Genomic DNA, 15,394 nt, shown 5'->3' on the forward strand with positions numbered 1-15,394 from the left:
TCCTCCTACTAATAGGGGGAATACTCCTCCTCCTATTGACCACCAACCCTGAGGCCATATTTATTCTCACTGATGCTGGGCCCATGACATTTTCTGCCCCCGCTGGACACAATCCGGCCCTCCTAAAGTCTGAAGGACAATAAAGGTGGCCCTTTGTTTGAAAAGTTTGAAGACGCCTGGTTTAGGATCAAGCGGGAAAAAAGTCTGGAATACAGAATTTATTGTATTCAGTACTCCCACCCATAACATATGTAGTTTGAGACACCGCCAGATTAAATGGATTAGGCCCCCATGATCCCTGGAGCATTTGCTGCAAGTGGGAGTATCTAATATGCCCAATTTGTGTAGCCTAACTGGGGTAAGATGCACCCGCAAGAATATATATAATTGCATGAGCCTCTGTGTCACATTGAGGGAGCATTGGGGTACAGCCTGGAGTGTCTCCTCCCACTGGTCTGCTTCAAAGGAGCTACATATATTTTAGCTTTAATTCCTCTGGCTTACATCATACCCTAATGCCGCATACACACCATCACTTTATGTGATGAAAAAAAACGACACTTTCTGTGAAGTAAAAAATTACGTTTTTGAAACTTCAATTTTCAAAGACGAAGTTGCCTACACACCATCGTTTTCTCACAATGATCTTGCAAAGTGAGGTTACGTTCCACCACGTTTTACCATTGAAGCTCGCTTCTGGGCATGCGTGGATGAAAAAACGTCTTAGAAAACGACATTTTTTGCTACACACGGTCAATTTCTGTGAAGTAAAAAGTGCACTTTTGAAAAACGACACATAAAATTGAAGCATGCTTCAATTTTTTTTGGTCGTTTTTTACAAGACATAAAACGACGTTTTCCCCCACACACAGTCAATTAAAGTGACGTTTTTAAAAACGTCATTTTTTGTGTGTACGCGGCATTAGTCTCCTCGTGTTTAGCTAACTATTGGAAACCTGGGAAATTGCTTTTCTTACTTATGCAAGTAATGTAAGAATTGTTTTGAGCTGATTTCATATCTATCTTTACAGCCCGTTCTCCAGAAACAGATGACAATTTTCTTCCCACCAATGATTGCAGGAGAACAAGGTAGGCACATAATCACAAACTTATCCACATCAGCATCTGAACTTTTTTATTTAATAGTTCAATGGCTTATAACAATCAGTACGATATGGATATACTGTTATGTTATCTGGACAGTGAATGATAAACCGAGTAGTTACTATAGGTTAAGGTAAATTCCAGGTCAAAAAAACTACTAATCTAAACTCTGGTGCCCCAGTAGAGTGAGGACTAGTGCTGCTACTGTTACAGGTTGAATGATGACCAGTGTCATTCAGCCAACTTCCTGTGATCTATGGCCAACATTGACACACCCTCTGAGGTGTGTCACTACATCAGCCTAAGCTCACAATGCAATACAGTAGAGAGCAGCACTAATGTGATTATGACAGCATTGTTCTTTGACCTCCTAAAAGATATTTAGGATTTAAGCAAGTTATAGAGTAGGGGAACATTTTTTTTGGAACTGGAGATCCGCTTTAATGTATGTTATGTCTAAACAAACTGGCTTTAGCAATTGGGTTCATGTCATCCAGTTTATGCATGCTCAGCTGATTGAGAACAATCCCACCTTTTGCCAACCAATATCAGAAGTAAAGACTGGGAAATTATCCCTGATTGCTATTACTACCCCCACAATAAGGCAAAAGTTGTGGTTCTTTAGCACAGGCATGGACTAAATGATTTTCTCCTTTAGACAGTGCAGATACGTTTTCATTATATGGTATGTCATGTCAACCAGGATTGCCTATACAAGAGAGCACATTGTTTGCATATGGCCATTCATTCAATAATTTTGGTGCTCAATTTATTCTATGATTAATCAGGTTAAAAAAAAAAACCATAGGAGTACCTATTTTAGGTCTAAGGCCTCGTACACACGATAGGTTAAACAGAGGACAATGGTCTGATGGACCGTTTTCATCAATCAAACCCGATCGTGTGTGGGCCCCATAGGTTATTTAACCATCGGTTAAAAAAAAAAGCCAACTCACTTTAAATTTAAAGGCACAACCATCGGTTAAAAATCCACGCATGCTCAGAATTAAGTCGACGCATGCTTGGAAGCATTGAAATTCTTTTTTTTCAGCACGTCGTTGTGTTTTATGTCACCGCGTTCTGACACAATCGTTTTTTTAACCGGTGGTGTGTAGGCGCGACGGACCATCAGTTGGCTTCATCGGTTAACCGATTAAAACGGTCCATCGGTCCATTCTCTTTGGATGGACTGATCGTGTGTATGCGGCATAACTGTAGCTTTCTAATACTGATTCCAGTAAATCGGGTAAATAAGGAAAATCTAATTTGGAGAAGACTCCATTTTTCTTCAGACAAATATTCTATTCCTTTGACAATATAAATAAATTGAGAACAAAAAAGAATACCAGTTTGGATGGACTGACTTTAAAATAATAGAAGCAATGTCAATTCTGGTAAGAATCTGTCTGCTAATTACTGCTAATACATACAGTACAGACCCCTAACATTTATTGTGGTTTGATTGGTGGGCCAGTTCTGTTAATCAGGATACGATTAATGGAACACAAAATGTTAAACAGAATCTTTTATTGTGACCTATTCTTTCGTTGTAGATATAGCTGCTGCCCGGATGGGGTTACACCTGCCAAGGGTTATAAAAATGAAGGATGTCCCAGTGACAGGAACCCGAGAGCTGACCCTCAAGTATGTGAATTATTGATTATATGTTTTTCATTTTTAGCCAACTAAATACACATACCTTACAAGCATATTGTTTCTTTCGAGGAGGTCATGCATTACAGACTCTAGTAATTGTATGTCTCAGTTTGGAAGTCATTAAAGGAAACTTTTACGGAGAAAAACATGCAGGCTGCCATTATTTAACATGCCTGGCTCCTATGCTGACCCTCTTGCCTAATACTTTGCGTCACTAACCCAGTATGCATATAGGTGAACTAGTTCAAGGGTCCTTTGGACACCTTACCAGTTCACTTCCATTACAGGCAGGGCAGCATGTCCTCTTCCACCTACACTCCTTTCTAGAGTACAGGTCACCTGATCACAAAGCAAATGGACCAGTAATGGGAGCATGACGACATGTTATACACTTATTGGTGTATTGTGTAGCGATGTTGTCATTGGATAGGACTCAACTATGTCATAACGATGCAGTGCATCCTTATTAACAAAAGGCCACTGAGCGAATGGGTCAGTCAACGAGAACAACATAAATTGATACAATGCTTGGCTTTCCGGATGTGTTACAGTAGGTGTTTGTGATATTGTGCTTTCAGCACGACAGCGTCGCGCTGATACTCGGCGACAGGGTGCCGAGATCTCGCCGACATCTCACACTCACTGGAATAGTGACAGCACATCCCAGCAAGCGCGTCATAGAAGCGACGGGAGATCCGACTTGGATTCCCGCCAATTCTACACGTGTGCGGCGTTTGTTATGAATCCTGAGGGGGAAGTCCCCGCCGGATTTTAAATAAAAATCCGGCATGGGTCCCCCCCTCAGGAGCATACCGGGCCCTTAGGTCTGTTATGGGTTGTAAGGAGAGCCCCCTCTACGCCGAAAAAAACGGCGTAGGGGTCCCCCTACAATCCATACCAGACCCGTATCCAAAGCACGCTACCCGGCCAGCCAGGAAGGGAGTGGGGACGAGCGAGCGCCCCCCCCCCCTCCTGAGCCGTACCAGGCTGCATGCCCTCAACATGGGGGGGTTGGGTGCTCTGGGGCAGGGGGGCGCACTGCGGCCCCCCCCACCTCAGAGCACCCTGTCCCCATGTTGATGAGGACAGGGCCCCTTCCCGACAACCCTGGCCGTTGGTTGTCGGGGTATGCGGGCGGGAGGCTTATCGGAATCTGGGAGCCCCCTTTAATAAGGGGCCCCCAGATACCGGCCCCCCACCCTAAGTGAATGAGTATGGGGTACATCGTACCCCTACCCATTCACCTGCAAGAAAAGTGGTAAAAACACAAATAAACCACACAGTGTATTAAAATATTTTATTAGTCTGCTCCGGAGGCCGCCCCCTGTCTTCTTTATTAGCTCTTTTACCAGGGGGGGCTTCTTCTTTGACGTCTTCGGGTGGGTGGGGGCCGCCGTCTGGTTCTCTTCCACCGCCGGGGGGGGTGGCTTTTAAAAAAGCCCCCACCCCCCCGGCGGGTTTCCTCCGGCGTCTTCGGCGGGGCTCTTCTTCTTCCGCTATCCCGACGGGTCTTCTCCGCTATCCGGGGGGTCTCGCCGCTCTCCGCTGTTGACTCGTCGCACCCCGGTTCTTCGTCTCGCAGTCCGGTCCCTTCTTCCGTGCTGTACGTCTTCTTCCGCGCTGTGACGTCATGTTCTTCACTTCTCTTCTTCTCCCGATGTTGACTCGCCGGTCCTCCTCGCTGAAATGACGGATGCGCGCCTTGCATCGGACCTATATAGGCCTCACAGTCCCATCATGCTCTGTACCTACCCATGTGATACCTACCACATGGGTATCACATGGGTAGGTACAGAGCATGATGGGACTGTGAGGCCTATATAGGTCCGATGCAAGGCGCGCATCCGTCATTTCAGCGAGGAGGACCGGCGAGTCAACATCGGGAGAAGAAGAGAAGTGAAGAACATGACGTCACAGCGCGGAAGAAGACGTACAGCACGGAAGAAGGGACCGGACTGCGAGACGAAGAACCGGGGTGCGACGAGTCAACAGCGGAGAGCGGCGAGACCCCCCGGATAGCGGAGAAGACCCGTCGGGATAGCGGAAGAAGAAGAGCCCCGCCGAAGACGCCGGAGGAAACCCGCCGGGGGGTTGGGGGCTTTTTTAAAAGCCACCCCCCCCGGCGGTGGAAGAGAACCAGACGGCGGCCCACACCCACCCGAATACGTCAAAGAAGAAGCCCCCCCTGGTGAAAAGAGCTAATAAAGAAGACAGGGGGCGGCCTCCGGAGCAGACTAATAAAATATTTTAATACACTGTGTGGTTTATTTGTGTTTTTACCACTTTTCTTGCAGGTGAATGGGTAGGGGTACGATGTACCCCATACTCATTCACTTAGGGTGGGGGGCCGGTATCTGGGGGCCCCCTTATTAAAGGGGGCTCCCAGATTCCGATAAGCCTCCCGCCCGCATACCCCGACAACCAACGGCCAGGGTTGTCGGGAAGGGGCCCTGTCCTCATCAACATGGGGACAGGGTGCTCTGAGGTGGGGGGGCCGCAGTGCGCCCCCCTGCCCCAGAGCACCCAACCCCCCCATGTTGAGGGCATGCAGCCTGGTACGGCTCAGGAGGGGGGGGGGCGCTCGCTCGTCCCCACTCCCTTCCTGGCTGGCCGGGTAGCGTGCTTTGGATACGGGTCTGGTATGGATCGTAGGGGGACCCCCTACGCCGTTTTTTTCGGCGTAGGGGGGCTCTCCTTACAACCCATAACAGACCTAAGGGCCCGGTATGCTCCTGAGGGGGGGGACCCATGCCGGATTTTTATTTAAAATCCGGCGGGGACTTCCCCCTCAGGATTCATAACAAACGCCGCACACGTGTAGAATTGGCGGGAATCCAAGTCGGATCTCCCGTCGCTTCTATGACGGCTCTGTCTCCATCGCGGCAAGCCAGCTCGGCGCTGGCTCCCGCGATGGGGCTCGTAGGTGCTCAATCTCGCCGAGAAAGAGAGCGAGATTGACACAAAATCGGGTTCACCTACTGTACATTGTTATAGATTCTAGACACGATTAAAGGGGTTGTAAAGGTTCCTTTTAAGCTAGTGCTAGTTCACTTACCTTTTCCTTCGATTTCCCTTCTAAAAATGTTTTTCTTTGTCTGAATTTTTCACTTCCTGTTTCTCCTCAGTAAGCTTGCCACCATCATCCAAGCGGTGGTTAGTCAGCCAGAACAGCTTACTGAGAAGGAACAGGAAGTGAGAAATTCGGACAAAGAAAAAAAACATTTAGAAGGGAAATCGAAGTAAAAGGTAAGTGAACCAACAATGCACTAGCTTAAAGGAACCTATTTAGAAAATAAAAAACAAACCTTTACAACCCCTTTAAAGTAGTATTAAACCCAAAAGCAAACATTTATTATATTGCAGCTTACCAATTCTTAGATGTGATGGCTGAATTTGTTTTCCTTTTCAGGCTTTCTTTCTTTTATTTTCAGCTAGTGATCTCGCCAGTGAGGCTGGCCATACACCAGTCATATTTTTCATTCAACCAGCAGATGGATGGGGAAATTACTTCTGCTAAGATATTGTATTCTGATGGCAGGGAGATTTCCACAATTAATAAACAATAAAAATGAAATATTCTTTTAAATATCGTGCCTGGTATGGATTATAAGAGGAACTAGATGGCAAAATAAAAAAATTTGGCGTTGGGTCCCCCCCAAAATACATACCAGACCCTTATCCGAGCAAGTAGCGAGCGCCCCCTCCTGAACCATACCAGGCCACTTGCCCTCAACATGGGGAGGGTGCTGTGGGGTCCCCCCAAAGCACCTCGTCTCCATGTTGATGGGGAAAAAGGGTCTCGCCCCCACAACTCATCCACAAATACCACAAAAGACTTCAAGTTGTCATTGATGTTAAAGGAGGCAATACACAATATTAAGAACTGGGGTATGTAAACTTTTGATCAGGGTCATTTGGGTAGTTTCTGTTGTCATTATGATTCAAAAAGAGTAAACACAGTTGATTGACAATAAATGGCTTCAGCCAAAAACTAACCATGAGTGAAAGAAAAGTGTTTGTGTTATCATTCATATTTCCTGGAAAATGGCCAAGAAATCATAAATCCTGCCAGGGTATGTAAACTTATGAGCACAACTGTGTGTGTTATATATATATATATATATATATATATATATTAGACTGTGTGTGTGTGTGTGTATATATATATATATATATATATATATATATATATATATATATATATATATATATATATATATATATATATATATATATATAAAATACACTGCCTGCTCTAAATAACCTGCCTAATTTAGCTCAATCTCTCTCTTTTCGTCCACGCCAACACTACACACGGAAGCAGCCTTATATAGTGTGGGGCGTAGACTTGGTCCCCCTGAGCCATGATTGGCCAAATGCACCCTGCTTTGACCAATTATGGCTATCGCAGCAGAGCGCACTGTCATTGGCCAAAGCATGCAAGTCAGGTGCGTGCTTTGGCCAATCGTCAGACGTCAATGCACTGTGATCTCCCAGTGCATTATGGGACGTTCCTCAAATTTCCCACGAACGCCCCATATGTTCGCTTCATTTGCAAGCAAACGAACACCCGATGTTCACGTCGATCTTATGTTCGACTCAAGTTGCAGGCTCATCCCTACTCCTATGCCGAAGGCGCCAATCAAAAGAACATTTTTCAACAGTCTGAATGTACAAAAGTAGATTGATGGAAGTGTATACAACCAGCCTGCCCATACATGGATCTAAATTTTTGCCAGTTCAGCCAGTCTGTTTTTCAAAAGAACAAGCTCTCCATCAGATGTATCAGTTACAGAAATGAGACAAACCATTTAACACTGAAAGGAGTACTTACAATGATCAGCTTTATTTATTCATGTAAAATCTTTAACACAAATATACAAAAAACTGTTTGCTGTAACTGCTAAAAAAGTTTGAGCTGGAGTTTAGCTTCAACTTGTTAGTGTTTTTAAATCTGATAGTTCATCTAACACTTCCCTCGCTCCCGACTGACAATGCTGCTGTCAGAAGGTGCCCCTGTGCTCCTTCATCCAGAGTAGAGACACTTCAATAAAGGAGATGTGTTACTCGCCAGGTCACCTGGGGAAAACTGAAAAAGAAAACTTATGCAGCCACCACATTACCATTACAGATTTGCTGTGAATCTACATTCACTCAAACCAATTTTCAAATTTCTAGAAGATTATTAAAGTTAAATAGTATTTCATCAATTTGTGATGATGTTGGCTCCCACAAATTGGTGGACTGTCTGTATTATGGTCCAGTGCTCAAAATAGTCGACTTGTGCTCTTTATTTCAAATGTAATAAAGTATCTGAGCATGTAATAAAGTACAGTGAATTTAATATTCGATAAATAAAAACAAAATTGTTATCTAACACATGATTATGTACCAAGTTAAATCACTAAGGGGAGAACTCAAAATCTGGTACAGCTTTGCATGGTAGCCAATCAGCTTAAAGGGTCACTAAAGGAAAAACATTTTTTTGCTGAAATGACTGTTTATTGGGTATAGAGACATAAAAGTTAACTGATTCCTTTTAAAAATTATTAAAAATTGAATTTAATCTATCATATAATGTGCCTCTAGTTTCACTTTCGGCTTTAAAGGTACATACATGAAGTTCCGGGTGAGAGGTGAGTCGGGAAGACTCAGAACAAAAACAAACAAATCCAGGGCAGTGTTTTGTTTTTAAAATGAATTCTGATTGATGGTTCTGAGGAGTTTTAGACACACAGTAATGACAGCTTAGACCACCGTGAGAAAGCTCTCGGTATGATAGTTATAAGGAGCCAGGCAACCAGGAAGTGTGGAGATCACAGCAGAATTACAGCTACTTCAAAGCAAAAACGAACAATGAGGACATGAAACCAGTACTGCAGTAAGGTAAAGGAAGCTATTTAGCTAAAAAAAAAAATTCCTTTAGTGACCCTTTAAGCTTGTTCAATTAAGCTTTGACAATAAAACCTGGAAGTTGATTGGTTTCTATGCAGAGCTGCACCAGATTCTGCACACTCCAGTTTTATTAAATCCCTCTCTGAGTCTACGTATGATACATAGCTACAGGAGAGTGAGAGAAAGGATTTGTGAGTGATCCAAAGTCATATAAATATTGAATGGTACTTTGATAAAAATCAGAACAGTGCTTTTCTTGTATTGTTGTTGCAAACCGAGAAAGCAGTTTATAACACAATGGACTGCGAAAACGAGTACAAAGGAAATTAGTTGTTTTGCCTTTTAGGCTTTAGACTTTATATTTGAAGGACAAACCAATATATATCTGAATGGTAACTTAGACGGTTTCTCTTTCCTCATTATAAATCAGTCCTACTGTGTATATGAATACCGATATCATTAGGAACCATGATGCAAAAGCCTTAGAGTTGTGCTTATATAGTGAATAGTTTTTGCTGTTTTTGGATTTAGACACCCTCTGATGAATGTAGAACCTCCCAATATGGATGCTGCTTTAACAACATCAACAAAGCTTCTGGTCCTGTGGGTGAAGGATGTCACAGTAAACCCAGTTATTGTAAGTATATTCTCACTGCCCAGGAGGGTACGATGTGTTCTTCATTGAAATATATATATATATATATATATATATATATATATATATATAAAAAGACATGTACTGTATATTGGCAGTGGTAACCTATGCACCAGACAGGAACAGTTTTACACTTGAATGCAGGGTGCTTTGTAGAACAAATAATCTGTTCATCCAAGCCATTAACTAAACTCATGTCAGTTCCTGATTATGTAAATACTTTAGGTGTCCACAGCTTAGGCAAAGGCTCCCTTTCATAAGAATAGACTTTCAGACTTTGAAAATAAATGTAAATTGTTTTTGATGCAGAATATCAAAATGCAAGGACGTTTCCAAATTCCCAGTGAGTTGTAGGTATTTTGTTTCCAAGAATAAAATACATTGTAAAATATCAGCCCAGTTTGTGCAGAGCTCAAGTGATTTTATGTGCATCATAATCAAAAAGTGAGAACACCTTATATGGCATACAGAAAAAAAGGAGAAAAAGGAAAAACATCTACTGGAGTAGAAGAAAGGGGGAGGGGGCTGTGTGATGTGCACACTTTATTGAAGCAATAATCAAATGCAATACACAGTTAAAAAACAAATTAAATCGAGGTTTAAAGGGGTTGTAAAGGTAATTATTTTTTTTCCTAAATAGCTTCCTTTACCTTAGTGCAGTCCTCCTTCACTTACCTCATCCTTCAATTTTGCTGACAGGAGAGTCAGGACACTCTCTACGTTGCAGATGGAGAAAGGAGCTGTGTGTTGGTGGGCGTCCTGACTCTCCTGTATTCCAGGGGAGGGGCGAGCACGACACTCCACACCAGGGAGAAAGCCTTACATTACTGTGTGGAGTTACAGACAGAAGAACAGGAAGTGAGGATTTCTCAGAAGAAATAAGGACATTTAAAAGCCAAATTGAAGGATGATATAAGTGAAGGAGGACTGCACTAAGGTAAAGGAAGATATTTAGGATTTTTTTTTTTACCTTTACAACCCCTTTAAAGACCCGGTGTGGTTCAAATTAAATACTAGAATTGCACCAAATGACTCTGCATGGTCATATTCATACTCTAACTTTTTATTTCTGCCAGCGTATGCAACAATGTGTCTCCTACCAAGTGCTCTGGGCCCTTGCAGTGACTGGACTACTCGCTGGTACTTTGTCCCTGATGTTGGCAAATGCAATCGTTTTTGGTACGGGGGCTGCCATGGCAATAAAAACAATTTTGGCACTGAAGAGGAATGCATGAACGCTTGCCAAAAAATCCCAGGAAGGACAACTGGTACAATAGAATATCGATACCGTAAGAGGGGAATGAAGTGGGATCGTTTATCGCATGAAAACCCAGGAGTTGATGAAACTGTAGATTTGGGTCATGTGCCAGGAGGGCAACATCGAGGAATTGTTAAAACGCTTGACGGAGACATAGAAGGCCGTATTCTTGCTGGGCATGATTGGGATGAGAGCAATATAGATCACAAAATATCTGCTCCATCCCCAGATCAAAGCCAATATGCACCCAAAGCAGAAGACTCATCTCACCACTCTTCCCTTTACAGGTACTTTATTCTTAGTTTGTGTTTTTTTAGCATAGCGCAAGAGTGAGACTTTATGGCAGCTATTATTCTACAGATTACCAAGATGCACAAAACACAAAATATTTCAAATGACTCTAGGTTTTGCTTGATATAAATGTGAGGCTGATCTATCATTATGTATTATTTTATTTTTTTTAACATATAAAGTCTCTTTTCCTTTACACCTTAGAATGATCTTGAACAAGGCAGAATTTTCATCTATGGAGTCATTGATTGGACAGACTGTCCGCCTGCTGTGCAGAGTGAGTGATTACCCTTTCCCCAGGGTGGAATGGCAGAAAGATGGAAGTCCTGTGTCTTCAACCAGGTAGTTTTTTTTCCATTGCTCATTAATATACAGTTCTATGTAGATAAAAGCATTTAGGCAAAACTGCACTAAACAATCACTGAACATCAATGAAAAATCTGCAAATCTTTTGTACCTGACTGCTGGTAATATTCACTTGTGCTCTAGTATGTATTCATTATTCCTAAATGTAGTAAATGTTTTACTACTTTCTAATCTAAAAAGTTTGCATATGAATTACAACTTTTTTAATAGGCTTCAGCAGACTTCTAGCAAGTTTTAAGTAGCTAAGTTTACTAAAAGCCTGATAAATGCTTATTTAATGCTTAATCTGTTAGTACCAATATGATCCATATGCTGCACTAAGTGCTTTGCTCACATTCCATAACCGAGGTTTACAACCACTCTAAAAAAACTGGATATGCATCATGAGGGAGATATAGGCGTTTTCATTGCTTGCATCCTTTTAACCCCTTCCAGCCAAGCGTATACATATATGCGGCCTCGGGGGTTATACTGGGATGATGCCCAGAGCTGCAGGCATCATCCTTGTACTGTGTTTTAGAGCAGGCGATCAGCTTTCCTGGGATTTCCCCTCCCGCCGCCTCGCGTCCCACCAGGAGGCCCGATCTGCCACTTCCGGCATCTAACCACAGACAGGAACGAAGCAGTAAACGGCTTTGTTCCAGTCTCCTGAATGTAAACACGGAAGCGACGTCACAACGTCACTTCTGGTTAATCGGCTGCCAATGGCGCCGGATTTAAAAAAAATATACAGTACTCAGAATTGCCGTTTTCGGTGATCTGAATGCTTTGAAGTGCAAAGGAGGGATTGGAGGTCTTTTAGACCCCCCCTGATCCCTCCATAAAGAGTACCCGTCACCACCTATTACTGTCACAAGGGATGGTTACATTTCTTGTGACAGCAATAAAAATGATCAAGTTTTAAAACACAATTTAATAATATAAAAATAAAAATATATATTTTTAACGCGCCCCCCGCGAGCTTGCGCAGAAAAGAGAATGCATACGGATGTCGCGCCTGCATATGTAAACGGTGTTCAAATCACACAGGTATTGCCGTGATCGTCAGAGCGAGAGCAATAATTCGAGCTCTAGACCTCTTCTGTAACTCTTACCTGCTAACCGTAAAAAAAATGTAATGCGTCGCCTTTGGAGATTTTTAGGTACCGTAGTTTAGCGCCATTCTACGAGTCCATATAAAGCGTGACATGTTTGGTATTTATTTACTCGGCGTAACATCTTTCACAATATACAAAAACAAAAAATTGGGCTAGCTTTACTGTTTAGTTTTTTTAATTCATGAAAGTGTCCTTTTCCCCAAAAAGTTGCATTTAAAACACTGCTGCACAAATACTGTGTGACATAAAATATTTCAACAATTGCCATTTTATTCTCTAGAGTCTCTTCTAAGTAATTTTCTAGCAAAAAATACGGATTTTAACTTGTAAACACCAAATATCAGAAATAGGCTTAGGCATGAAAGGGTTAAAGGCTAGTTAGTTGTATTGCTGACCCTTTAGCTTTAATGTTTTGTGTCACTGACCTGGAGGAAACACGCAACTCTGGAAAGTCAAAATTCCTTATGTGCATTCTTTAATGTCAGAAATGCAAAATATTAAAATCAGTGGGTCATCAACACTTTCAATCTCATGTTTTCCAGACTAGTATTAAGGCTAACAAAAGGTTAACATTAAACAGAGAACATACAGTATGTACGAGGTCTAAAGCCCAAATAACATTTGTGATTGCTACTCTGAAAATTTTCATATATAGCATTTACAATGTAAAGTATTTACAATGCATTTATGAAAGGTTCAAGATGCTACCTGAATCCCCCTAAAACAATTGTATAGTGTCTCTGTACATAATGGGCCAGATTTAGAGAGACTTACGACGACGGCGTATCAGTAGATACGCCGTCATAAGTCCGAATGTGCGCCGTCATATCTTTAAGCGCATTCTGGAAGCCAGATACGCCTGAATTTGGCCAAGATACGACCGACGTAAGTTTCCTACGCCGTCGTATCTTAGGTGCATATTTACGCTGGCCGCAAGGGGCGCTTCCGTTGATTTATGCGTTGAATATGTAAATGAGCTAGATACGCCGATTCACGAACGTACGTACGCCCGTCGCAGTAGGCTACGTAAGACATACGCCGGCATAAAGATAAAACACCTCTATAGGTGGCGGAGCCCATGCAAGGTATGGACGTCGGAACTGCCGTTGGCTTTTACGTCGTTTACGTAAGTCGTACGTGAATGGGGCTGGGCGTAAGTGAGGTTTCACGTCGCACGCATTGTGACGTCGTATCGTACGGAGTATTTGCGACGTGATTCTGAGCATGCGTGCGCATGCGCCGTTCGTTCGGCCATGCATTCACATGGGGTCACGATTCATTTGAATACAACACGCCCACTGCCTTGCTACTTTGAATTACGCGGGCTTACGCCGGCCCATTTACGTTATGCCGAGGTACATATGGAAGCAAGTGCTTTGTGAATACAGTACTTGCCTCTCAATGTTATGTCGGCGTAGCGCATATGAGATGCGATACGCCTAACTAAAGATGCGCCCGTCTATATGAATCTGGCCCACTGTCTTTATTTATTGGCTATTAATTCATAGGAATGAGCCAGAAGTAGGGCATATGAACCAAAAGGAAGCATGCCGTAGCTGGTGAACTTAAATGGTCACTTTTTTTTTTAATATATTGGGTGGCCTGGATTTCAGGGATCTCAGGGAGCTCTAAAGGCAGCAATAAGTTCCTTTTTTTTTATACCAATTAAACAGTATATATTAATGAACAAGTATAATAAGTATATTATCCTGTTGCCATTCCAAAAAAAGTCAAACGAACATTTTACTGACCTTACTGTTCTCTTCTAGGCACACCTACCAATCAGACAGTTCTCTTGTGATCAGCAATGTCCAAGCTGAAGATGCCGGAACTTACACCTGTATGGTTTCAAATGGCAACCGTAGAGAAACACACACAGTACGGCTTCAAGTGAAGGGTGTGTTTAATAATCGCCACCTACTACTCTGCATCTTTGCATTATACAATAGATGAACAGTATCAAGTTTCATAAATAAAACTTTTATACAATTCCCATTGTAGAAAAACAAAGGTTATGTTAACAATTAACCTTTCTTTATTCATTCTTGGTGGTCTGTTTATTTTCAAAGTTTATTGAACCTTTCTTAGAATTTATGATGAGGTTTTATTTTAAATGAAACTCAAATTGGGAGATGTTTGAAGAACCAACACTGTGGCACAGTCTACTGCACATAACAATTAAGCTTTGTGGTTTTCCAATGCAGGAACTGAGCTGCACAAGGGGCGGAGAACACATGACACTGCCAGAGGAAATAATGAAGATGTTCGAGGAGAAGACTCTTCTACTGCTCAGGTGTTACGAGAAAATGTGCACAGTACTCATACTGTGCACTCTGGAAGAAGGTAAGCAAGGTGTATAATAATCCAACCATTTTAAAATTACCCTTGTTAATGAAAAAATTTAAACGTTTTGCCTTAACAGCAAGGCAGTGCAAAGAGCAATGACATTATGTGTACAGTGCAGTAAGCCAAATGTAAGCTTCCAAAATTTACCGAACCATAAAATATTTTAATACAGAGAAATATGGCTATTGACTATCATTTTGTATAAATAATAAAATAAGTACTTTTTCCTCTTTATGTTTAGAGCATCTGTGACTGGTCCCATTGAGGTGGAAGCAAATCTTGGTCATCGGGCACGATTATCTTGTCATTTGCACATATCTCCCAATACCATGGTAGAATGGCAAAAAGATGGATTACCCTTGCCTTCCCCAAGGTAAAATGGCATTAGTTGTCTGAAAAGGCTTATTATTATATGAGAGTATTTATGAAAAATTTTGAACCGAAAATGTACAGCTCCTTGATCAGTCTTTCTTTACAAAAACAAGTGCCCAGCAAGCCAAATCCCTACCGGCCTACTATAAGGGCTCAGTATATCGAACCAACAACCAGCTGCTGATGAGCATGCCTAAAAGTTGCATTTAAACAACCCTGTGAATCCAACACCCAAAGTCCACCCTTTTGATATTCTATTCAATCTCTTTCTTCAGTATCCGTCCAAAGTGGCCTTGTGTTTTGAGAGAACTGCCCAATCATGGGAACCCAGAACCATCCATTCATTTATCCATT

At 42.3% G+C, this 15,394-nt stretch overlaps 1 protein-coding gene across 4 annotated transcripts in view; it reads left to right on the plus strand.

Moving 5' to 3' along the window:
* The window catches only part of PAPLN (papilin, proteoglycan like sulfated glycoprotein), a 144,049-nt gene that overhangs the window by 114,762 nt on the left and 13,893 nt on the right, over window positions 1-15,394 (plus strand). For 3 of the 4 annotated variants that reach the window (XM_040333471.1, XM_040333468.1, XM_040333470.1), the window contains 9 exons: window positions 1,032-1,089; window positions 2,658-2,748; window positions 6,445-6,447; window positions 9,187-9,292; window positions 10,387-10,855; window positions 11,064-11,201; window positions 14,092-14,219; window positions 14,527-14,665; window positions 14,910-15,041. In XM_040333471.1, the coding sequence (XP_040189405.1) occupies window positions 1,032-1,089; window positions 2,658-2,748; window positions 6,445-6,447; window positions 9,187-9,292; window positions 10,387-10,855; window positions 11,064-11,201; window positions 14,092-14,219; window positions 14,527-14,665; window positions 14,910-15,041 (1,264 nt within the window). The remainder of the gene's footprint in view (window positions 1-1,031; window positions 1,090-2,657; window positions 2,749-6,444; window positions 6,448-9,186; window positions 9,293-10,386; window positions 10,856-11,063; window positions 11,202-14,091; window positions 14,220-14,526; window positions 14,666-14,909; window positions 15,042-15,394) is intronic. The other variant, XM_040333469.1, reaches the window with a different exon arrangement.

This window comes from Rana temporaria, chromosome 13, assembly GCF_905171775.1.
Source record: "Rana temporaria chromosome 13, aRanTem1.1, whole genome shotgun sequence".
Lineage (NCBI taxonomy): Eukaryota > Metazoa > Chordata > Amphibia > Anura > Ranidae > Rana > Rana temporaria.